This window comes from Rhipicephalus microplus, unplaced genomic scaffold (assembly GCF_043290135.1).
Source record: "Rhipicephalus microplus isolate Deutch F79 unplaced genomic scaffold, USDA_Rmic scaffold_22, whole genome shotgun sequence".
NCBI lineage: Eukaryota > Metazoa > Arthropoda > Arachnida > Ixodida > Ixodidae > Rhipicephalus > Rhipicephalus microplus.
In genome coordinates, this window is record NW_027464595.1 from 3293419 (window position 1) to 3319899 (window position 26481).

Here is a 26481-nt window from a genome sequence, read left to right on the forward strand (position 1 = left end):
GTGGCCGCAAAGTGTGAAAACAGTATAAAAATATTGAAGCAGGTTGGGTAGACAACAATCTACAGACAGTGAGTGGCATACAGATTTGACTTGGCTGTCTTTAATGTGTGTTTGTGGGGGGGGGGGGGGGGCATAAAAGAACTGCTACAGGGCCAAAACAGATGCCTTAATTGCAGTGGCAACTATGCAAAGGGGCAGCTGGAAAGTCTACTTAAATCTTCCAAACATGAGCGTCTTGAATTCGCTGTAGTTTTATCTCGAGCAAATTTGGACTTGAAAAAAAAGAAAACCTAGTCCTCATATATTTGAAACAGGCACATATTGCAAGAAGGCTTTTGATAAACCAGGAACAAGTTTAGCCATGCCTTCATTGTTGTCAATTGTGAGCACACAATACATACCACAGCGATACTTTTGGGAAGCACACCTTGATGTGACCGAGGTTAGGGGCACAGGCTTTCACCCAGGTGCCAAGGAAGAAGACACCTTTGAGAGGCTTCTTGACGACAGAAACACACGATTTATTTACATATTTACAATTGTAAAAAACACAAGGCGTCGAGATGCGCTTTTACAGGAGACAGGACTGGCCGTAACGAAAGCCACAGAGAGAGCCCTGAATGCACACGCAACGCGCTTTTCATATCCTCGGTCCGTGCATGCGCCTCTCCTCAAACACAAATTGTCTGTCCCAGCAACGCTGCTGCGTGTTCCCTGCAGCACACCCAGACACCTCTTGCGTTTCTGCTGGACGCGTACCACATTTGGCTGGTACGCCAATGAGCGTCTATTGCAGACTTGGTCCTTGCACTGCCAGTCATAACATTTGAATGAATACTGGCAAGCTAACTGGTACCTCCGAACCTGTGCAGCTTTAGAAGACGGGTCCCATCTGCAATGAACCACTTCCTAGCAGCAGAAGAAAAGAAAACAAGAATACTTCTTGTTTTTTTTTTTTTTTGCTTACCCGAGGCAATATTCGAACCAGCGAATTGAAAGCTGAGCATAATAACTCTTCAGCTATTTATGCATGGTGACAGAAGAAATCATAGCCTTAAATAGTAAATAGTATAGGGGGTCGGAAAGGCAAGGGAGGACGCAAAGGAGAGAGTGAAAAAGAAGATGGGAGAACCATTAGAAAGAAGAGAAAGAGAAAAAAACAAGGGGAGAAACCAATTGCGTAGAAAGAGCAAAAAATACAAATATATTAACTAAAAAAAGCAGGGTTGTGCAAATATTCGAATGCTTCGAATATTTGAAGGAACAGTACTGTATTCAAACTCACTTCGACTCGATTTTAAATTATTAAAATTTTGAAGTACTTGCAATGAACAAATAGTTAACATTGATCTGCACATAACCTCCTGTGAAGGTGATTTCACTAAAGCATAGAGTGCTATGCTGTGAAAGCACCTATCCAAGAGAATTCGCACTGCCGCAAAACCTCTTCAAAGTTTAAGGGGCACTGCAACTCTTATTGAATATGGTCGTAAAACGCGGCCAATCGGTAGTCAAGACTCCCGAGAACACGTGAGCCAAATATTGTTGTGCAGCACAAGGCCACAATTTCTCAATAAATGTTCAAATTCACCTGAAAGTTGCTTTCCTTTCACTCGACAAATTGCGCTACAAGCTCAAAAATTACCCATTACAGCCACTGTATCAGCGATTGCCTGATTCGATCATGGCACATTGGACGTTAATGAGGCCAGGCTCACTTGGACTATGATCGAGTCGTGAGTTTGAGTGAGTACAGCTGAGTAATATTACATGAGTTTGAGTTAGAGTGAGTGTGGCTAAGGAAAATTTTAATGAGCTTGAATCCGAGTGAGGAAAATATTTGCAAGTCTGAGGTGGTGAGCCCTAAGCTCAACGTGTATTTTTTGGGTGAGCCTTAGTGAGCATCACATTTTATTTCTGACCTATGTTCCTATATACCCGCCCATCAGCATAACTATCGACGTCATATTTGCTTACATTGCTAATCAAGTCTGTTCAAGCATACATCAACACACAACCGTTCATGCGGTTATTGCACATAGGCGCAAGTTAGGAGATAAGGTGGTCACCAAGACCTCCCTTCACAAACTCGCTCATGGGACATTCATGGCAAAAATTTCTGATGTGAGCTGCATATTTTATAAAAATATTCTTATTGGATTGCGACTAGTGACAGCTGTTCGCTCACTCAGACACAGGTCAAATCGCTAGTCTGAGCGTGCCGAACTGAGTAATATGTTGGTAAGTTTGAGCCTGAGTGAGAGTGGTTGACAAACAGTTTAGCGAGTCCCAATTAGTTCTGTAGAGCTAAGTTTAAGTGAATTTGAGTCCAAGTGAGTTTCCATGGTGAAACGTATTTCTTGAGTGAGTTTAAATAGGTTCCACTTTTTCTACCGGCCTATGGCTGCTGCTCTCAAACATCAACACTTAATCCTTGGGCAGCATTGAAGCAGCTGCAGCCATTCAGCCCTCATGCCTGCGATGCAGGATCGTTTTACTGAGGCAGGGTCTCGTTTCAGGAAAGGATGAGCCAGTTTTTCACACACAAATGTCAAACATTTAAAATAAAAAATTTTAAATAAAAGCAAAACAATCACACTGAAACTGCACCCATTACCAAACTACAAAGACAAACAAAGCTTTGTAATTAAATGAAGTTCTGCTGAACATTTGAAACAAATACAGTCACTAGTAGTTCCAATGCTGGTGTCATCCACAGTGGCAGACTCATTCTTTGCAGGTGTATTTGTTGGCTGAAGCAGATGAGAAGCCCAATTCACCCATAAGTCATGGGCAGAAGTGCTTTAGTCACAGTGTGAAAACAATCTCCAAATGTGAGCAGAGAGATCAAAACATCTGATAGATAGAGCTGCAAGAGACAGGATGTCCCTTGCAGCTTCTGTTTCTTTTTTCTTTGTCTAGTTGTAGTGCTGTTTATAGCAAGTTCACGACGTATTAACAAGCCTGCATTAACACTTTATATCAGACAGATCTACCCACGCATGCACCATGGTGGCTGGTCACTGCACCATCGTGGCAGGAACCCGCTCGCCAACCTAGACGGCTCAGTCAGCCTCCCAAAGGCAGGTCAGGACCAGGACATGATGGCTGGCAGCAGGTCCTTGTTATGGTCTCGTGAATGGTAACCAACATGAGCGCTGCACTGATGTTACACGCACATCACAATGTCTAAGTATATGCACTGACTTAAATTTGGGTGATGTGTAAAAATTACTGGCCGCTAACAGCAGCAAAAATATTGTTGTCACTAATATAAACCATGACTATATGCCTGTTGGTCCGCGGGCATAACTGCCTGTACCATGATATGAAGCAGCTTTGTGCAACTTCACATCATGGAACGTTTCTCTATCCGCCACCCGAGAACGCGCTCTGTAGCGGTCAGGCTCTGCCCAGAGACTTAGACAGCATAAAACTAATACAGGCCATGCTGAACTGCTGCCTCAAACTGCAGCCAGTCTAATGGAATCAAACTTTGCCATAGCAAACATTTAGACTTTTACGAGAAATGATGCTGTTTTCTAGGGAATGTTCAGAATATGAACTATTTGTTAATGCATTAGGAACATCTTACATTGTAATACAATCACATAAAATTTATTTACAGTTGGAAAAGTAAATTTTCACCACCTGCCCGCATTAGCTTTCATATTGCCGAAGTATGTGTTTCCACAGAGCACAGCTTAGAAAATGAAGTCAGGCATTCAATCACAAAGGAACAAATTTTCTTCATCTGAAAGGGACGCTAAAGGCAAAAAATTTCTCTTGTTCGAATAATGAGTGAAAGTTTAAGAATGCCTAAACGTCAGTATTATCTACAGGGCTTAGTTCACCAAGAAAGAAGTAAATGTATGATAAGGCTCCAGTCACCGGTCACCCATGTCGTATTCTGCAAACTCTGTAACTCTATAAAATGACGTAGTCGAGTCCCAGATAAAGTAATTACTGAAACTGTCCACAGTAGAAAAGACGATTTCAGTGCATTAAAATATGGTATGAAATGCTTATTTTTTTATAAGTAAGGTTTAACGTCTCAAAACCAGCATATGATTATGAGAGACGCCGTAGTGGAGAGCTCCGGAAATTTCTACCCCCTAGGGTTCTTTAACGTGCGCCCAAATCTGGTATGAAATGCTGCTTGGTTCTTTCTATTTTTTTCTTTGAACTAAGAGCCGCCGACAAGACTCATGGCTAGCTTCAAATCCCCCAAAAACGTTGGGGGGGGGGGGGCAGTGAAAGTTCTCTCAAATTAACTAGCTGTGCCACAGAAGCTTCTCCTAAGCTACTGACCGGTGTCTGCTCATAATAGCAAAACTTTCCTTCTACCACGCCTGCTACTACTGTATTTCACGCCACCTAAGGGACAAAATGTCAAGAAGACATACTTGGAAAGTTGTTTAAATACCAGTTGTAGCATGCTGACCACTTAATATATAACTTCTTTTTAAACAAGGCATTTTCTTAGCACGGAACAAACAGTGCACCACAAACAGTGCACCAACAGTATGCCTTTAGGGCCCCTTTAAAAGGTTTCACACATTTATATACTTAAACATCTAAAAAGGTTGCAACACGCTAGGATGCTCATGGTCCCTAAAATATACCGCAAAAATAATAACTTTCTGGCCTGCGTTATTTACACTGTTCATTTTATTGACCGATAGGCATCAAAATTTATCAACTTTTCCTCAGACCACTTAGTTTTTAAAAGCAAGGTTCATATAGTATAATGGTTTGCATTATTTTCTGGATAAATAACGCCTGTAGAAAGTTATATCTTGCTGGTTAACACGGACCAAAGAATGTCATTTTAAAATTCTTTGTGGGGCAGAAGAACTAAGAATGCTAATGATGATGACCGAATATATTAATAACCTAGAGTTGGAATCTATAGATAGTCTCAAATCAGCAGCTATAGAACTACATGGTTTCAGTTTAAGGCTGATGTTTTCAATGGTTTAAACATGTAATATTACTTTGGAACAAAAAAGCAACTTGACTTTGGTTTTACCCTGGGCACTTGCATTAGAGCAATAGGGAAATGCACCATCTCATTGTCTGCAAAACATGATATTAAATGTCTGCGCATTAAGGTCTTATCAAAAGCAACGGTGCACGGGTCGATGCCAGATGCAATGGTGAATGCATTAGCAATGGCAAAAACGCCACAGTCATAACATTTCTCTTGACGCTGTACTGCCTTAGCGTGAATGGTGAGAGTATTAGAAGCTAGACTCATTATGTTCATAACTTGAGTTGCACCACTTGGCATAATGTCCTGGTCTAACGAATCATACAGAAAAACACTGTTTGTAGGGGCACCATAATTTGTCACTGTAACCCAATGCCCAGGAATATGCAGAATTTGAATAAAGTTGTCTCGCTTCTTAAATGTCAAGCTCTCCCCAAGAAGAACATCCTGATAATTGCACAGACCAGGAAACTGACGCGAAATAATAAATTGCACTGCATTTACGATTGCATCTGACAGCCATCCCGTGCCTCGTAAGGCCACTAAATCAGAGGAACTTATTTTGTATGGTTTGCAATTATTTGGACCACAAATCGCGTCAGCTATAGGGTCACTAATTTCTTCCACTGTTCTACCAATGACTGTCACAGGTGCCTTCTCTTTAAATTGAGAGTTTTTCAAAACATGCTAATATAGTCTTTTTTCTCCCCGCTTCGTATCATGTGCACATCTCTTACGTGGTCGGCCGCGAGCGGATTTAACTAGAGGTATGCTAAGCGCTGTCAGTTGCTGTGCAAAATTACTAGGCGAAGAGCTAGTGTCCGATATCTTTGCTAGAACCTGACATACCTTATCATGCGAGGCTATAGTAAAGTTAATTTCATCTTTTGAATCAGATTTAAGTTGACCAGATTGCACTTTCAGTTCCGATTTATCTTCTGTGGAGCCCTTTTTCATAGTGTCATCATCTACAGACTTGGCCAATAGATAGTCGTTCAGGTCTATACTCCACGAATTACTTACTTCTTTTGACTTTTCTAAGCCTTTTCCTTCCCCACTAACTTGTTCATTACTTTGTGCTATTTTAGGAAGTGGTGAATCATGTTTCTTATTTATAGGGTAAGTAACAAGATTTTGGAAAAAGTCCTCACACTCGCTCAATTTTTCGCTAAGTTCAGTTGCGCTACATTGGGCTAGTACATTAGCAGCTTCCTTTGACAGTTCCAACAGACGTGCATATGCATATTTATATCTGGCCTCTGAGTTATCAAGTTTTGGCTGTACCTTATTTATCATGCTTGTAGTTAAAATGCTTAGTTTGTCTGGTGACACTGTCTGGTCGGTCTGCACAAAATCAGATTTAAGCCAGCGCTTTGACACACAACTTTCATCAAACAGTTCCATATTATTTTTTATCTAGCTGCAATAATGTGCCTGCAGGGCAGCTGGTACTGCGCATTAAATGTGCATATGCATGTCCTCATATTATTAGTACCTTCATAAAGCTTACTGCCAACAAAAACGGTTCATTTGCCATCAGAGACAACACAGTCTCCTGGATATTTCATAAACAGCCCATATTCTTTACATACCAATTTTCCAGCATAATCGGTGCATTTTGCTTACACCTCAATGCAAAACTTATCAGTCTTACTGGTGTCAATGCAAGTTCTCATTTCTTTATATTGCGTATGGCTGAGTGCTAGAGCATCGTGGGTCACATACCTTATCAGAGCTTTCACTGCTTCCACTAAGTGCATGTCACGTGTTAGATAATTTTTTAATTTTTGATTATGGCTTTCCATTTGATTGCTAGTATTAATTCCTAAACTACACGCATTTGCACGATAAGCATGAACCCACATGATCTTGCAGCTGAGCCAATTTTTGTAAAAGTACTGCAGAAGGGCTTTGTCATTTTCAAGTGCTTTTTCCAAGTCCTGCAAGTGCCCTTGATATATATCTACGGTATGTGCAAAAACCAGTTTCGTAATTATATCTTTAACATACTTCTTATCTAGACTGTTTGACTTATGCTGCATCACTTTCGTGTGTAAGTACTTTAACACGTCCCATGAACACAACAAGATTCTACACTTGGCCAGAAGCTGCTTAATTATATTCATTTCATTTAAATCTTTGTCCATTACCACAATTTTGCTCTTCTCCTCTACGACAGGATTCAAACAAAGGAATGTCTCTAGGAAAGACTTAGATATTTCTGATGTCTCCCGCTGAACAAAGCATAACATACAGGCCTCCCATGGCTTGTTTCATCTTCATACAGAATCGAATACAAGATATACTCTTCTTTATTAACTTTATACGTACCATCAAAGAACAACACTTCAGGGTATTTCTCTAGTAACTGGGCCATATACTCTGATTGAAGCAATATGTACAAGAGACCATTTTCTGTATTCTTTTCAATATGAACCTTCCACCCAGAGTTTTCTGAAAACAATTCGTTGATTTTTTCTAACAGAAGGGCTCCATGATGAGCATTGTCCTGAATTTTTTGAACTGTTCTATGCTTCATGTTTATAATATCACGAGAAGTAACATGTTTTCCCGTTTTCCTCAGAATGGCATCCTTTAGGTTTCACATTACAAGAAATCAACTCCCGAAGTTGCTCTTTTTCAGAAGCACTGAATGCTCGATTATTATTGTACCATACAAAAATCTCTGGACCTATTTTATGGTTGGGCACATCCGCTAAATTTACAACTTCATAATAGGACTGTAGAGAAACCCGCAGCGCAAGCTTAAGTTCAACGTTGCAACCTGTACCGCTGAAGCGTTGATTGGGTCGAATATTTTGTCACCTCGGATTTGGATGCCCTGCGTGGCAACAGACAAATTTAACTCGAACATAAGGAAAGTCTGCTTTGTTTAAATCTTTCTCAGTACACAATGGGTTTTTATTTGATTTTTCAATACGCATCGGATGGAATCCTTCACTTTTCCATCCTTCAAAGCTAGCTTTAAACTCCTTATAAGTGCTGAATGTGCTCCCTAAAGAAAGATTTCCTCCGCCGGTGCAAATATGGCTGTGTGACAATTTTGCTGAAGTTGCTTTCTGCTCACCACGAGGTGTGGAAGCGCTGGTGTCAGCCGCACTGCTGCCCTTACACAGAACCACACCTTCTGACTGGGGGCTCACCGTGGATGTTATGCCGCAGGCGTCGGGTGGCCCACAGTCAGATGGTGGGCTCTGCTCACAAGCAGCAGAGAACAGTGGCACGGCAGTACGCCCAGTCTTCGTCACTTTGTGGTGCACACTCGCACCACTGACAAGAGCAGAAGCAACTGGTTTCTTGTTACTGTGTCCTGTCCTATTTTCGACTCTAACCCCCTTTTCTACACGGGGATCACCACGAGGTGTGAAAGCGCTGGTGTAAGCCGCACTGCTGTCCTTGCACAGAACCACACCTTCTGACTGGAAGCTCACCGTGGATGTTACGCCGCAGGCATCGGGTGGCCCACAGTCAGAAGGTGGGCTCTGCTCAAAAGCAGCAGAGCACAGTGGCACGGCAGTACGCCCAGTCTTCGTCACTTTGTGGTGCACACTCGCACCACTGACAAGAGCAGGAGAAACTGGTTTCTTGTTACTGTGCCCTTTCCTATTTTCGACTCTAACCTTCTTTTCTACACGGGGATCATCACGAGGTGTGGAAGCGCTGGTGTCAGCCGCAGTGCTGCCCTTGCGCAGAACCACACCTTCTGACTGGGGGCTCACCGTGGATGTTACGCCGCAGGCGCCGAGTGGCCCACAGTCAGAAGGTGGGCTCTGCTCAAAAGCAGCAGAACAAAGTGGCACGGCAGTACGCCCAGTCTTCTTCACTTTGTGCTGCATCCATACACCACCGACAAGTGCAGGAGCACGCACGGGGTGCCGTTTTACTTGAGCGAAAACAGTCACAGCTGGAGCCCTGGTGCATGCCACTGCAGTTATTGGCAGTGAAGGGTACCCATGAGCAGTGTCTGTTTCTGCGACCTTAGGTGTCACTGACAGCGCACTGTGACATTGTATGTTAGCAGAATCAGACTTCCGTGCAACGTCCGACCACATTTCCTTGCATGGAGATGCAGGGGCTACAACAAGCATAGGGTCTGTGGAAAAAGCTGGGAAATTAGTTACATCATTCCAATACTGTGCCAGCCCTTTTGACTGATCACTGTACTGGAATCGAAGCTTCTTGTGGTCCTTTTCTTTCTGGTGCTGCTGCTGTAATGTTCCATTGTGGCTTGCCTCAAGGTCCTTGTTTGCTTGCTTGATGGCTGCACGTAGCAGGCACCCCAACAACTAGAACACAGAGGAGCACATTTACAGTTGAACCCCTCCATAACGGAAGCCCCGAAGAATGAAGTTCTCATAGCGATGAAGAAATATAACGTCCATGATGAACATTCATTGAGTACAAGGTGTTCGCTCTCTCTCAACAGCTAAGAGATTTTAAAAGCACTCCCAAAATACATGTTAGTAATATGCGACTGTTTTAGACCCCTAAACCCAGTTGAAACAGGCGTCGACGCGGGTGCTGGAAGAACGGCTGGAAGCGGACTAGGTGTAATGTTTACTCGAGTAAAGGTTTGTTTGAAACGCAAAGACATGGGAGGCAGGTTGGGTTTCGTGTAAGTTTCATCGCAGATAACGAGCTAAAAAAGTGCTTCCACTCGACGTGTGGTCGAGCGTTGCGGGTGGTGGAGAGGGTGAAGTGGGAGAGATGTGTGTTATGAGCGGGTGGAGGAGCCGGCAGCTGCTGCGGGTGAGACGTCAACGCGCAGCTGCGACTTGACCTACTTGGCAGTGCTTCAATACCTGCGGCGACAGAAACGCGCTGCGGTGCGTCCACACGAACGTACGTGCGGCGTTAAACACGTGAGTCAGAGATGCTTCGCATCTAAAAAGCCTTACATCGGCAGCGCTGACCCGACGAATGCAAAGAATAAATGTCGCGGTCCCATCAGGAATCGAACCCAAGCATTCTGCGCGGCACTCAAGCATATTCTACAACAAAGCCACGCCAGATCTCGGACCTACTTTTCAAATAGCTTAATACCTTAATATGGTCATGAAATGTTAATAGTGGTAGCAGTGGTGGCAATCCAGCTTTATAAACATTACATATGTACTCCTATGATGCAGCTGTGATATCGGGTTAACGTCAATTGTTGCTAGGTGCCATGCACTGAAGTTGATTTATGCAGCAGCGTCCAGGGCTGCCATCCTCACTAGCACCAGCACTTCGTACCAGCTTATTGATTCTGGTGTTCCTAATGCTCAAGTTCATGTTTGCATCATTGCACAAGTGCAAACAACTGGTTATATAAACACTTGGAATTCTTCAATGTATGTCTGTGTGTGGAACATTTGGACAAATATTTGGCATAATTTCATGACGTGCCGCTATAAAAAATCACAGCATGGTCACGCTAAGCATGCCTCCGCATGCTTCGCATAATGCCGATTCCGGAGTTATGTGGAATATGCTGAATTTTTCAGAAATATCCTTGGGCAAGACGTACTTTCGGCACGAATCTTGACATAAGTATGTGTCACTTTTTTACAAGAAAATGTAACCCTTAGAAATACCGATTACCTAGTTTTAATTGTATAGTCAGTGTACTTAACATTTCAGGCAGTACTCTCTTTTATATTCATACAAAACACAGCTGTAGTGTATGGCTCACAGTTGAGGAAAATGCCATGCAAAGCACAACTTGCACTTTTGCAGTTAAGACGACATAACTTAAGGGCCCACTGAGCGTTTGTGTTATGCATGGTGTACTACTAAGTTATTACCGTTACTTCGTGCGATCAGGCTTACATTATGATCTGTGCATGATACAGCTCCTCAGCTGCACGATAGTGATTTGCATTGCAAAGCTGTTTTCTGGAACGATAGGCATGAGAATTTTGGGACAGGATGTGACAACGAGCATGTACGCTAAATCTGAGTGCGCCATCAATTCAGTCGATCTGTGTATAGGAGCGAAAATTTAGCCAGGTAATGGTAAAAAAGTGACGCATAGGGAAAAAACGAGGAGCCCTCAAAAATGAGGGCGAGAGAAGTTCTGTGTGCGTGTGCCTCCTTCTTTCTCTCTTTTCTTCTCTCTTTCTCTTTGAGAGCTCGCCTTTTTTTTCTTGCTCTGTTCCATGTTTTATCTTTCCTCTTTGTTTTCTTTTCTGCCTTTGGATGATTCACTTTCTACATTCTTTCCTTTCCAGGTGAAAATACTCCACGGTTTCAGTTCACTTTAACTGAAACCATGGCTGTATACAGCTGGGACTAAGTACAAGCCAACACATTAGCAACATGTTCCAGTTGGTCCCAGCATGAACCACTCGAGACTGAAAATGAAACCAGCTGGCCTGGAAATGGAATCAGCTGGAATCATTTGTTATAATGAAACCAGTTGGTGTGAATTATTATTATATTATTATTATTATTATTATTATTATTATTATTATTATTATTATTATTATCTTCCTTATGGCCATTCTCTTCATCCCAGAATAGCTGTAGTGCAAGGCAAATAAGTGATAAGGGCTCATTGCCTTCATGATGGTTTTTTTTTGTACATCTAATGCTGACAACATTTACAGTTCATTGTATGCCAGTACAAGTTTCATTTCAAAAAGGCACAGTGTAATTCAAGCAGTGCAAACAACTAAAAAACAGTTTGTGTAAAGCACAGGACATATGCACAACCAAATATTGCTGTGTGCTGCATCGAAGCTTAAACGGTCTGGCACTCCCTTACCTCCTATTGCCTAGCACCTCTCTGCCAGAGGAGGACATGGCACTGCTATTTATAGGAAGGCATAAAGCTACTCTGAAAAGGTCTAACTGCTTTGCCTCATACTGCCATCACCTGATCTTTTGGAGATAAGGTAAGTTTGCATGAAAAACAGGTAGCCGTGCATCAGTCATTCCCTAATACGTACCTCCTTCAAAAATCCAAAACATCCCCGGGATGTCCTGAAATGACGGAAATATTCTTGTCCTGTAGGGTGTGCCACAAGACTGGCTGATATATCTGAGTCCATTAAATGCAGTTAAAATATGTAGGTCTTTGTAAGGACATTATAAATACTGCCTTGAACAGTGTAACCGTGAAATACAGATTTAATGAGTAAACTGCAAATCAAGTGCAATGTTATTAATGCAATAATAATAATAATAATAATAATAATAATAATAATAATAATAATAATAATAATGATGATGATGATGATGATGATGATGATGATGAATATATTACTAACATGATTATAATAGTATTGTGGGATTTCCACATACAAAGTAACTGATTGCGAGGATTAAAAGGGGGTGCACAGGAAGGCAATGAGGTATATTTATACCAAATTCAATCTAACGAATTATCCTACTGAGTTGCAAACGAAAGCTGGTCTATTGACACTGCAAGGTAGGGCAAAAATAGCAAGACCAAAGATTTTGTTTCAATTAATTCATAGTGATATAAACATCGAGACGTCAAAAGTAACTTTTTTCAGTAGTTTTAAGTTAACACATTACAGGCACTCACAAACACATAATAAATGCACTTTTAAATCAAGTTGCTATAAATATTCATACTTGCCCCAAACCATAAAAGAATGCAAACCATAGGCCCTTTTGGTACTGATGCCTCATTTTTCACTGTGTCCTTAGATATGGTACAAGCATCACGCATAACCGAGAGGAGAGAAAACAGAGAAAGGAAAGCAGTATTTGCCGAACAGTATAATAGACAGCGCTTTCTGAAGAATTACATAGAAACTGCAGTTGGGTAAAGATAACTAGATGGCGCTGTACCCCTACTCTCTGATTTGCTGCATGGGGGGCTGTGCCTGGATATGCATAGAACGAGCGGATCTCTCAGTCTCCTTTATAGTCATCATACGTAGTGGATCGTTGGTGGGGCATGAACGAAGCAGAGTGGTGGGCACGTTAAAGACGCTTGCGCTCGGCTCCTTTGGCACGCGTCTCATTGGTGTTACCCATGCGTCATCTGCATTCTCGAACGTGATTGAACGCACAGACGCATGCATGGACGGACGCTTCACCCCACTCATCATCAATGACTCCATGAATATGCTGTAATTTTTTTTAATTTTCTTTTTTTCTTCTGGAATTAAAAAAAATTTATTATTATTTTTTCTCATTTTAACTTGCACATATGTTGTAATACCACTACTATTATTATGTTCTAACAAAGCTTATTCAGCAGCTAAGTACCTCTATATCACCTTACATTTCATACAACACTACGCAGTATAGATTTAAAACTACGCTTCAAAGTTAGACTCCACTTATTTACTCATAAAATGTGCCATTCTCTTGATGGAGTGATTCATAGACTGAATTATTTTAGAAGTTTCTAACACATTTCACAAGGTCAGTCATAAACATCTACTTTAAAGTTAAGTCATCTGGACCTTGGCACTACCGAACAAAGTTTAGTACTTTGAATGCTTCGCATGAAATTGAACTCACTTTGTGCTCAGCTAAGCCCAGCTTATTTCTTATTTTAACTGCCAATGCCCCTTCCTTGCTAACATCTAAATTTCATCATGATTTGCTGATAATAGTGTTGTTATTTGTGAAATTACGAACAGAAACTATTGTACCACATGTTATAGATATATTGCTAAAAAAAATAGGCTGGAATTAATCTGAAACTCCCATACTAACTATAAAGTTAGTGCGGGATAAATACCATATTCTTTCGTCACGATCGTAAAAATGCATGTGGAGGAGGCATACTCATGGCCACTAAAAAAGAACTATCATGCTCTCTAATCAGCACATCTTCACAACTAGAATCATTATGGGTAATATGCCATGCCCCTCCCGAAGCAATAATACTTGGCGTATGCTATAGGCCCCCTCGAACTGACCCAGACTTCCCCCGCAAACTTTACGAAATGTTATCCCAGCTAACTAATAAACACCCTAACGCACGTGTTCTGCTTTATGGGGATTTTAACTTTCCCTCCATTAATTGGCTCAATCAGGTTTCACCAACCTCGGGAAATACTGAAGCAAGAGAATTCGTCAATGTTTGCCTCAACTTTAACCTCATCTAACAGGTAACCGAACTAACGCACGTCACTAGTGAATCCTCAAACATTTTAGACCTGGTATTAACAAATAGCCCCAAAAGCTTAAAATCTACTGCATACTTACGTGAAATCAGCGATCACAAAGTCATCCATACCATATTTAACTTCACCCCGAAAATACGCTCCATTTTCCGCAAAACGATTCCCTTGTATGATAACAGTAATTATGAATTAATTATTCGTGAATTACGAGATTTCCTACCGTACTTCGAACTCAATCTCGGTTCCTGTTCTCTCAATGACAGCTGGCTAATGCTTAAGGACAAGATAACTGACTTGACTAAAAAATTCATCCCCACAGTGAGCTTTACTGCCAATAAAAATAAACCATGGTTTTCCAAAAGTTTGAAAACACTTGAAAATAAAAAAAAGCGCCTCTTCCGAGCTGCGAAGTTTAATGGTAATGCGTGCGCATGGGGCAAGTACTATGCTGGAGAAGATGCTTATTATGCTGAAATTAGAAAAGCGAAACAGACATTCTATCACAATTATTTATCTAAAATTCTGAAATCTAACCCCAGGAAATTCTGGGAAATCATAAACTCGCAACTAACACGAGACATCACGCTTACAAACGATAAAAATGAAGACGTAAGCGACACTGTTTGTGCCAATATCTTTAACACCGCGTTCTTATCAGTGTTCACTAAAGAAGCCAACGTACCGTTTCTTACGCCACCTACTACGACATTACCAGTGATGGCCCCTGTTGTGTTATCCGTTAGTGGCATTTCATCACTCATTGACAAGGAATTTTACCAGACGACTGGAAGGAGGGAAAGGTCATTCCAGTCCACAAATCAGGTAACAGACAGTCCCCCCTAAATTATTGACCCATCTCTCTAACAAGCGTCCCCTGCAAAATCATGGAACATATCATATATTCACACATCATGAACTTTCTTGACACCAACAATTTTTTTCATTCTTCCCAGCACAGATTTCGTAAATCATTATCCTGTGAATCCCAACTTGCTATATTTATTCATTATATACACTCTTCTCTCGACCATCACTTTCAGGCCGATGCAATCTTTCTCGACTTCGCAAAAGTCTTTGATAAGGTACCGCACAAACGCCTACTGTTAAAACTTTCCCAGCTGAACCTGTACCCCAACATTCTTGCATGGACCACACAATTTCTTACTAACCGCTCTCAGTTCGTCTCCATTAAAAATACCCATTCTAGCTCCCTCCCAGTAACATCCGGCGTCCTCCAAGGATTTGTACTCGCACCCCTCTTGTTCCTAATATATATTTATGATCTTCCTGTTCATGTATCTTCCCATATCCGTTTATTTGCCGATGACTGTGTCATTTATCGCACAGTTACTAACATTTCTGATCAAACTACACTCCAACAGGATCTGGATCTCGTGCAACAGTGGTGTGATTTTTAGTTAATGAAGCTTAACTCCACTAAATGCAAACTCGCCTCATTTCAACGTCAGTGTAATCCTTTATCATTCTCATACCTAATCTCTAATTCCACTATCGAACAAGTTCAGTCATAAATACCTAGGCGTCACCTTAACATTTGACCTTTCCTGGAACACTCACATAAACAACATCATATCATCCGCGAATAGACCCCTCGGTTTCCTAAAGCGTCATTTGCGTCATGCACCACTAGACATAAAACTTCTGGCTTACAAATCGCTCATCAGACCTAAACTGGAATATGCAGCGCCCATTTGGAGCCCACACCAGATATACCTAATAAACGAAATAGAATCTGTACAAAATCGTGCCACTAGGTTCATTCACTCTTCATATTCATACGACATAAGCATATCATCCCTAAAACATGACATTGATATTGTGAGCGCTGATTGTGTTGCTCATCATTTTCACTTTCACCTGCGCATACAAAGCACCGTGATCATCATCATCGTAGCGGCTCGCTGCTTGTTCGGTTGCTGGCTCGCGCGTCTGGGTTGACAATAAAACGGTCGCTCCTTCGTACCTGACGTCGTCTCACAAGTGGTGGAGCGTGCTGTGATTCCCAAGTCCTCGTGCACTACCGGTCACCCCTGGAGCTCCGATCAGGTCGACGGCTGTGCTTGCCAACAGTGATGGCGCAAAACGACCCACCCCCTACCGCCTTCTTCGCACCACCCGCTCAGCCTGCTGGGCCTCACCACACCGTGAGTACCTCGCAACGAGACCCTCCAGTGTTTTCTGGCCTTCGCGGTGAGGACGTAGAAGAATGGCTGGACAGTTACGACCGTACCAGTGCTTGCAATTACTGGGATGAGGCACATAAGCTGCGCTATGTACCCTTTTATCTGAAGGAGGTTGCTAAGACGTGGTATCATAACCACGAACGCGACTTTCCTGATTGGTCAGCATTCACGGTGCAGCTGCGTCAAATATTCGGCACTTCTACAGGACGCTCTGAGGTAGCTAAACAGAAGCTCGCTACCCGCATCCAGGGGCCTGACGAATCGTACACATCGTACATTGAAGACGTTCTGGCCCTCTGCCGCCGCGCCCAAAAGGACATGCCGGAGGCCGATCGTATTCGGCAACTAATGAAAGGCATCAACTCCGTCGCCTTTAATGCTCTTGTCATGCAGAGCCCGACAACAGTTCAGGACATTATTACCACCTGCCAGCGCCTGGACGCACTTTACTCAATGCGCCTTCCACACGCCTCCTATGACACTCGTCTTACTGGCGAGCATGAGCTGCGAGCTCTAATTCGCACCATAGTGAGAGAGGAACTTCACAGCCTTGTTCCTGCCAGCGCACCGACTTCACCTGCCCGCTCACCCCCTCCTAACCTGCGGGAAATTATAAAGGACGAATTGGCGTCGATGACGAGCGTCGCACGCGCCCCGCCTCCTGTGCCCTTACATGTGCCTACGTATGCCGAAGTCGTGTCACGGCCTCCTCCACCTACTCCACCTGTAACTACGGACGTCGTATACGACCATTTGGCCGCGATGGCAGCCAAGGCACCACCACAACCACACTTCCCTGCCTGGCGCCCTACGCGCCCCGTCTGTTACTACTGTGGCATAAGAGGACATATCTCCCGCTTTTGCCGTCGGCGCCAGCAAGATGAACGACGAGGTTATTCTTCGTACGAGAGTGACCGGGCTGCGAGGTCTGACCCCTACGTTCCAGGAACCTACATTCCCTCGTCACGACGTTCGCCTTCGCCTCCTTTGTCCCACGGTGAACCTCGTTCTTCCCGCTCACCCCGCCGTCGTTCACCATCGCCCTTCCGCCGTACTACTTCGCCTTTACGTTCTGCCCTGATGCCCCTCGACAGCCACTCGGAAAACTAGCAGCTGCAGTTTTTGGAGGAGAAACTGCCTGTCGTCGAAGTGTCCCAATTCCTCCTGCGCGCCCTGCAAATTTACTAACTGTTTGTGTAGAAGGCATTTCGGTTGACGCACTCGTGGACACTGGAGCAGCCATTTCGGTCATTGATCGCGAACTATGTCATCGTCTACGGAAAGTGCAAACTCCATATGTTGGTCCGGTGTTATGTGGTGCTAATGAAAATAGAATTTACCCTATTGGACAATGCACTGTTCGTGTTCTGATCGACGGAATTCGTCACCATATACAATTGGCTGTGCTTTCTTCATGTGCTCATCCGATTATATTGGGCTGGGACTTCCTGTCAGCCGCTTCCGCTGTCATTTCGTGTGGTCCGCCCGTTATTCGCATTACGGACACTGAAAATTCTAGTGCTTACGATTTTTCGTCGCCTCACCTTGTTGCAGCTGCAGACTTTGTACTGCCCCCGGCCCAAGAACGTATCCTCACCATTAGATCCAGCGATACCATTGACGGTGACGCAGTGGTTGTCCCCGATCAGCGCTGCATTTTCCGAGGAATCGCCATCGCATGTTGTCTAGTGCGGTTTTCGCGTGGTCATGCCAGTCTCACCGCCTACAACACGACAACAGAGCCACAACTACTGCCAGAGGGGTCCACTGTTGCCAGCCTTATCGACATAGCACCGGTATGTGTCGTCACTGTATCGTCTCCGCCGTCAGTCGCTAAGTGTACGCCACCAGGAGGCTCATCTAATGCGCTTAAAGCCACTTTGAGTCCATATCTCACTCCAACGCAAACTAATGACTTAATGGCCCTTTTAACAAAACACAAGACTTGTTTTGACGTTTGTTCGGATGGCTTAGGTCAAACTACGGTGACCTCTCATCACATCGCCACAGACGGTTCTCGTATTATCCGCCGTCGCCCTTACCGCGTGTCGTCTTCAGAACGCAAGGTCATCGAGGAACAAGTCAATGACATGCTCGCACGCAACGTTATCAGACCTTCCACAAGCCCTTGGTCTTCTCCTGTTGTCCTAGTTAAGAAAAGGGACGGATCAGTGCGATTTTGCGTTGATTACAGGGCACTAAACAAAATTACGCGCAAGGATGTATATCCTATGCCTCGAATTGACGATGCACTTGACACCTTACAGGGTGCAGAATATTTCTCAAGTCTCGACCTACGATCTGGGTATTGGCAGATCCCGATGCATGAGTCTGATAAAGAGAAGACAGCGTTTGCTACTCCTGATGGTCTCTTCGAATTCAATGTGATGCCTTTTGGGCTCTGCAATGCCCCAGCCACATTTGAGCGGATGATCGATACGGTGCTGCGTGGCCTAAAATGGAAGACCTGTCTTTGTTACCTGGATGACATCGTCATCTTTTCATCCAGCTTCTCGCAACACCTAGAACGTCTAGACGAGGTGCTCACATGTCTAGCCAAAGCCGGTCTCCAGCTAAATACCAAGAAGTGTCGGTTTGCGAGCCGCAGCATCAAAGTGTTAGGCCACGTTGTCAGCAAGCTTGGCATCGAACCTGATCCCGACAAAGTGGCCGCTGTGCTGCACTTTCCTAAGCCCACCACGCTCAAAGACCTTCGCAGCTTCCTCGGCTTAGCCTCTTACTTCCGCCGTTTTGTCCGTGATTTTGCCACTATCGCGGCTCCTCTTCACAAACTCCTGACCACAAGTGCATCATTTCTTTGGACAGATGACTGTGAAGCTGCTTTCCAGACCCTGAAGCGATGCCTCACGTCAGGGCCAGTTCTTCGCCATTTTGATCCCACAGCCCCTACTATATTACACACTGACGCAAGTGGGCACGGAATCGGCGCTGTTCTGCTGCAGCGTGACCAGGCTTCACAAGAGCAAGTCGTGGCTTACGCGAGCCGTACTCTCTCCCCGGCGGAACGCAATTACAGCATCACTGAACAGGAATGTCTCGCTATCGTATGGTCCGTGCAAAAATTTCGCCCCTATTTGTATGGCCGCCGCTTCACGATCGTCACGGATCATCATGCGCTCTGTTGGTTGTCATCATTAAAAAACTTGTCAGGACGCCTCGGTCGTTGGGTGCTCCGACTGCAGGAGTATGACTACAGTGTCACATACCGGTCGGGCCGCAAACACCAAGATGCCGACGCTTTGTCACGCTGTCCGCTGTTGCAAAATCATGACGCATCTACCTGCTGCGCAGCACCTCCCAGCCAAGAGACCACGCAGATGACCAGTCTTAGTCCCATCGAGCCCACTGCACCGGATGACTTCCTTCAATCCGCAGACCTCACCTCGCTCCAACGTGCAGACACATACTGCCGTACAATCATCGATCGGCTCACCGGCTCATCTCGTGCTCCCAACAGCCGCTTGCGACGACAACTCACGCGTTTCAAACTTCATGACGGAACGCTACTTCGACAAACTTACCATCCTCTCGGTAGCCGATGGGTCCCGGTCATACCTCGCTCACTTCGACTCCAAGTCTTAGAAGCCTTTCATGACGACCCGACGGCTGGCCACTTGGGTTTTCATAAAACCTACGATCGCATTAAGACTCGCTGCTTCTGGCCTGGCCTCTCCACTAGTGTTTCCAGGTACGTCACTTCCTGTTCATCATGTCAACACCGAAAACGTTCGACATCTCTTCCCGCCGGCCCTCTACAGCCTCTCCCGTGCCCATCCGCTCCCTTCGAGTTCGTCGGCATAGACTTATACGGACCCCTTCCGCTTACCGCCGCCGGTCACCGCTGGATTGTTACTGCCGTAGACCATCTTACTCGCTACGCTGAGACGGCAGCTCTTCCTACTGGAGCTGCCAGCGAAGTAGCCGACTTTGTTCTGCGTGCCATTATCCTGCGCCACGGCGCCCCTCGTGTTCTCCTGAGTGACCGTGGCAAGACATTTCTTTCTCGTGTGCTCGCTGAAGTTTTACAGGCCTCTGACACAATCCATAAGACCACCTCGGCATATCATCCGCAAACCAATGGTCTTACTGAGCGTTTTCATAGAACTTTGTCAGACATGATCTCTATGTATGTCCAACCCGATCACAAGAACTGGGACACAATACTACCTTTCGTCACGTTTGCCTATAACACTGCCATACAACGCACTACAAGTTACAGCCCGTTTTTTCTTGTGTATGGCCGTGCACCATCTTTTGTTCTAGACACCAGCTTTTTGTCCACGCCTTCTGTCCCATCTGCGTCCCTTCCGGAAGAATTCGCTGCCCGTGTCAACCACTGCCGCACAATCGCCCGCGCCAACACCTCTACCATTCAGGCCCAGCGAAAAGTTCGTTGTGATGCGACACGTCGAGTTGTGTCATTCTACCCAGGCGACGAAGTGCTCCTCTGGACACCTGTTCGCACACCCGGCCTCTGTGAAAAATTCATTCACAGATACCTGGGTCCTTACACCGTGCTTGAACGAACATCGGCCGTAAATTATCGCGTCGCGCCGGTTACTTCGGCTTCTGATCGCCGTCGTCGCGGGACCGAGATCGTCCATGTGTCTCGCCTGAAACCTTATATCCAGCGCTCATACACTTACTAAATGAACGTCTTGCAGACCGCTTTCGTGTAGGGGGGAAATAGTGTGAGCGCTGATTGTGTTGCTCATCATTTTCACTTTCACCTGCGCATACAAAGCACCGTGATCATCATCATCGTAGCGGCTCGCTGCTTGTTCGGTTGCTGGCTCGCGCGTCTGGGTTGACAATAAAACGGTCGCTCCTTCGTACCTGACGTCGTCTCACAATATTGATAATCTTTCTGTGCATCACCGCATCGCCAGCCTCTGTTTGTTTCACAAGTTCTTTCACAGTTCCCTCAATCAAGCACCTTACATTATCCCACCAACACGCATATCTCACCGCACAACCCAACCTTATTCAATCGCATGCGCATGCGCTCGCACTACTACTTTTGCTGCCTCATTTTTTCTTCAAACAGCAGTGGACTGGAATGGCCTTCCCCGTGACATTGCAGCCATCACGTGTTCATCAACGTTTGCGCAAAATATAAATACATATTGTTTGTCAGAAGATCACTCTCTGTAACCTCCATTTGTTAACCCACCCCTTATGTAATACCCCCCACACCGGGGTCTTTAAGATAATAAAGTTAAGTGAAAGTTAGCTATGCTAACCACATGCTTGGCTTGTGCCAGAAATGTCACACCACTCCTTCTTTTCTTAATGTTAACGTACAATCAAACCAAAACATGTGCACGCATGTGCCTTTAACACATTTTGTAAACAGATTTGTCCGATGCCTATGAAAAAACCTTACCAATGCCTTTTGGCCTGTTTGACACTTCAGGGCCTTCGATGCACTGTAAGGGCACAAGAAAACTTGTGGGTCTTAAAAGTGATTTGTTTCAAGACTTTGCAAGATGGTTGATTGAAAGTGATAAAATACTGAAGTTGATAAATGAGTTAGTTGTGGTGTCTTGTATAATAATATGCATACTCTGTGAAAAAGAAGCAAGCATGCAAATTACTAAATTCATAATGAAAACATAATGACATCAGTGCAAGATTGGTTGTTGTGGTAACTCACCTGCAGTTTGATCGTAATTATGGAATATGAATGTTTAACTATCTTGTGTTTTAATGAACTGACATTTAGTTTGTGAATAACAGTGTGCTAAAGAGCATGTAAATATTCTTGTTTGGTTGTACAACAACAGCGTTAGGAAATATTTTTAAAGAATGAGTGGTAAAAAATTTGTGGCAGAAGCCAAGAACAATATTAGAATTGCTCATTTTGTAGCCAGCCTGGACATTCGAGAATAATTTAACAGACATCTGCCCAGCCAAGTATTTAAAATTACCAAGGATGTTTCAAGGGACGACTACATAATAATTGCACCTGCATGCATGAGCTCGTGTCTCTCAAGTTTCATGCATGTGCTTCGTCATGGCAGAGCATGGCGCAAATACACCCAATGGTTGTCGGTCACTGTTTGGTACACAAGTTGTGCAGCAGAACGAATTTGAAATAAAATTTAACACAAAATGTTTCATCGCTATTTCCCAGTTGATGTATTATTTCCATTGCAATGTAAAAACAAGTACATCAAATACTGGCTGTATCTCCCTTTGCAGCTATGATAAGGGCTCCTAAAAATCTTAAAAGTAGGAATCGAGTATCTGGCGAAAACAACAAGCCCTTAAAGTCTACAGAAGTGTTAAGAAAGGGTAAGTGACAATTGTATAGGTAGCAAAATCACTTTCCTAGAGCGAAGCAGCCAGCTGCACTAGATAAGCTGTCATGTTTAATGCGCATAACCTGCCAGGGATGAAATTTATGATACTTTTACACATTTTCTCTTTATTTCAGTGCACTTAACATTTTAAATTTTATTAAACTAGTAAAAAATGTTTAGTTCTACAAATAATGGCGACTGAATCAAATAGAACAGTATTCAACTTGGTATGTGAAATCGTAGAATATTTTGCACACCCTTCGAATTTGGCAGTTGCAGAATTTCCCTGGGACACATACTTCTCCATATGGGCTTTACATGCTTTCTAGAGAAAGCTTCTGGGCCATCATCGTGAAATAATTTTTTTTAATTAAGCCATCATAGCAAGTGTTATACTTGTAATTCATTTGTTTTTTGCAAAGCAGTTGTAGGGTTCACATATCTCTATTTTCAAGAAATATGAAGTGAATGAATGAAAGTAAAGTTAGGCAGCTAACTGAATGATATAATGACCCGTATGGACTATGACCACTAGAAGGGTGGAGCGTGTGTTGTTACATGTGGACTTACAGGCTGTTAAGGGTAGATAGACAAATATGGCTAATTGTGTGTAAGTATTAGGGCATGTCAGTTCAGATTAAATACCAGACAAAGATTACAGGCAGCAGTCCTGATAGATGTGAACTGTTGGAAGCAGTTCAAGCTGGAAAAGAAGTGGTGTATTTAATTATGACACATTTGTTGAAACTTCGAAAACCAGGAAAATTTCTGAGCAGGCAATGTTAAGTGATGTTTTTGATGACTGTGACATTGCACACTGTCACTCTGCACATGTGCCTCTTTCCTTATATATTTTCTACCAAAGCCACAAACAAAGATAGATGGCAGTTAACTCGCGTCCTTTGCTTCCTGTCTTATGCAAGTGTCATTCTGCACTTTATTACCTTGGAAGTACTTGTTGCTAGACAGGTTGGTATAACATTATTAGGGAAAATTCTAGACGATGCGAATGTGTGGGGCAGTGTAAATATTTTCTGTAGTTCAGCTGCGACTGATGCTCTTTTTCTGTGCTTTTTCATTTTTCCAGTGGTGCTTAGGCATGTATAATTTTCCCCCTTAGCTTAATTACCTCCCTGAAGCTATGCATCATCTTGCCCATTAACAACCATTGTTAAACTATTGTATGTGGCATTGTTGATGCAAAATGACCTTAGAGTATATGCTAAAGCTCCTGCAGGATCACTGGCTGAATGTGACAACCAGTTCATCATTTATAGGACCCGAAGTATTGACATTTTCAATATATCTGTTCACACAGTGCTGCATTGGAGTCATGCAAGCTTAAAATATGGTGCTACCACAGAGAAATTTTTCTTCCTGTGCTGTGACCAACGGGAAAACTATGTAGACAATAATGAAAAGAGATCACAACTAGGCTTAGCTGTGTGATGTCTGCCTCAGTAAAGATGTAATAAATTAATGCAAGTGTGCTTATATCACCATGGTGTTGCCAGTTTATTACTACATTTGATATGAATCTCTGCTCGCTCCACCATGGTGTTCCTAAGGGTGTACACAGTCTTACCTCTGAGACAGCATTGCCAGAACTAATTTCACTGTCACAATCTTGAACAGGTGTGCAACAAGCATGCGCCAGTACAGAGAACACAAGAGAAGTGGTCACTGCTTGCATGTTCAAGGTCGTATGTACACACACCGGACTATGATTTTGCAGTGTCTTACATTTTGAGTGGAGTATACATCGTGATGGCGGGAGCCATCTCTGTGGTCACCAGCTAGACTGTCACAATGTGCATATTGTTGCTTCAGACAACTGTTTAAGACAAAAAAAGGGCACTGTATAAAAAATATTTTTAGGCTAATGTAAGGGCTTGTGGTGAGGAGACTCTCAAAAGGTATATGTTGTCATCTTACAATAGAGAAGCAACATTTATACCTAGTTTATGTTAGTAGGAGTCTGCTAAACATTGGCCATACAAGCTTGTGGCTAGAGAAGGATGATGTCCAGGAGATACCCTCCTGAAATGTTAACCTGCACCGTCCTCCCTTGCCCTTCTTGGTGCACTGGAATTTTTGCCCTATAGGTACTAATTCCTTCAGTGGGTACTCTTGAAGGGCTTCTGAATAAGCTCACTCATACCACCTGCTTTACCCAAGGGCAAATCCTACTGTTGGCACTTGTTTGCTCGGCAGAAATTTTTAACAGGAAAAGAAGCTTCACTCGTTACACAAATAAAGCTACAGCATTGCAAGATTACTATGATGTTATGTACACAGACCTCCCACATACAACTCACTAAAATGTCACCAATTACCTCTATGGTGAGCCTGACTATGCCTTAAGACAGCATGTAAGTTTCTTGATCCTATACTTTTTAATCAGTACATAAACCTTGAAAAAACAAGATCATCACGTGCAGTCCGTAAAACCAGTGCTTATGAACTGCAATGATGCCATCGAAAGCATCAGCGAAAGTAAATTCACCCTGCTGGAAAGCAAATTCTGCATGAAGCCTGTAAATGTACTGTTAACAAAGTCTTCTCAACAACTTCATTATGTCTATTTCTGCAATTTGCATAATCCTGTTTTATACATACCTTGCTGTTCACCCTATAGTTATTGACTTCTGAGTGTTACTCAAGTGACCATGCTCATTTAATATACCTGCAAGCCACAGTGCTAACCTAATGAAATTGGAGACTTTAATAAAGTAATGCTCTCTAATGCTCACCCCTTCAAAAAAAGTTTTAGCATCCCCTGAAAACCCATTCTTTAAAAATTTGATCATCAGAGATGCGATGTATCTCCACACCTGATGACAGACATTTGTCCAATCACAGCCACATTATAACAACAAGCAGCCTTTGTAAGATGCGTGAACACGTGCTATCACCTCAGGTCAACATGTTTCCTGAAACCAGCTTGCTGTTAGTTGTGCGACAGAATGGTTTTCATAAATCATTTTCTTGTTAAGCTCAACTTGCCCCATGACAAACTGTGTGTTTAATTTTAGACCATTCTTGGGGAGCTATTTTTCTTGATAACTAAAGAAAGCCCGATAAAGTGAAGCATGAGCTTTTAAAAGGAAATTTGCAAAACATACACAATCATCTCCAATACCTAGCCTGAGTATATATTTCACTAATAATGATCATTTTCATTTTAGAGCACATATCTGATGGCACAAAATCTGGAGTACCAAGGAGTCTGTCACAGGTATTTTTCACTTCTTTATTGGGGGCCATGCAACAATTTTAAATTATTCATGCGATATACTAGAAGTTTACTGCAGTGTGAATAACTTGCCACAATTAAAAAAAATAATTATGGGGGAACATATGGACTATTTACAAAGGTTGAAGTTGGTGCTGATGCTGTCTGTCGCATGACCAGTAATGAGACAAAACACGGCGCATCGCATTAGGACTAATAGCAGTGCTACGCTTCCATTTCACACACACACACGCACGCATAATGTATGCTTTACTGCAATACACTGCAAGCACTTCACCCCATGACAGTGCTGTATTGCGGCAATGTTAACTTTTAAAAAGACCTTTACGGGTTAGCAATTGAAGCTCGACAATGCTCCCAGCAATAAAATTTCTATTTTATTACATTTTTTTTTTAAATTTTTATACACTTGCCTAAACTGGTGTTACCAGCCGTCCCGAATTTTGCTCGACTGTCCAAGTCTTTGCCCGCGCTGTCCCAGTCGGGACAGATGTCCCCGATTTTTTCCGGACTGTTCAGTAAACGAAAAAAAAAAAAGAAATGTTTTGTGTTATAAAAGGCATGCCAAATAACGTGCGTCCAACTG

At 43.3% G+C, this 26481-nt stretch overlaps 1 protein-coding gene across 7 annotated transcripts in view; it reads right to left on the reverse strand.

The window, feature by feature from the left end:
- Positions 1 to 497: 497 nt before the first annotated feature.
- LOC119186319 (uncharacterized) overlaps positions 498 to 26481 on the reverse strand; it is a 68158-nt gene continuing 42174 nt past the window's right edge. For 4 of the 7 annotated variants that reach the window (XM_075883946.1, XM_075883944.1, XM_075883945.1 and 1 more), the window contains one exon: positions 3023 to 9300. In XM_075883946.1, coding sequence (XP_075740061.1) covers positions 7816 to 9300 — 1485 coding nt within the window. In that variant the 3' untranslated portion in view covers positions 3023 to 7815. Of the gene's footprint in view, positions 910 to 3000; positions 9301 to 21058; positions 26407 to 26481 lie in introns of those variants that run through there. The other 3 variants (XM_075883949.1, XM_075883955.1, XM_075883951.1) reach the window with 3 other exon arrangements.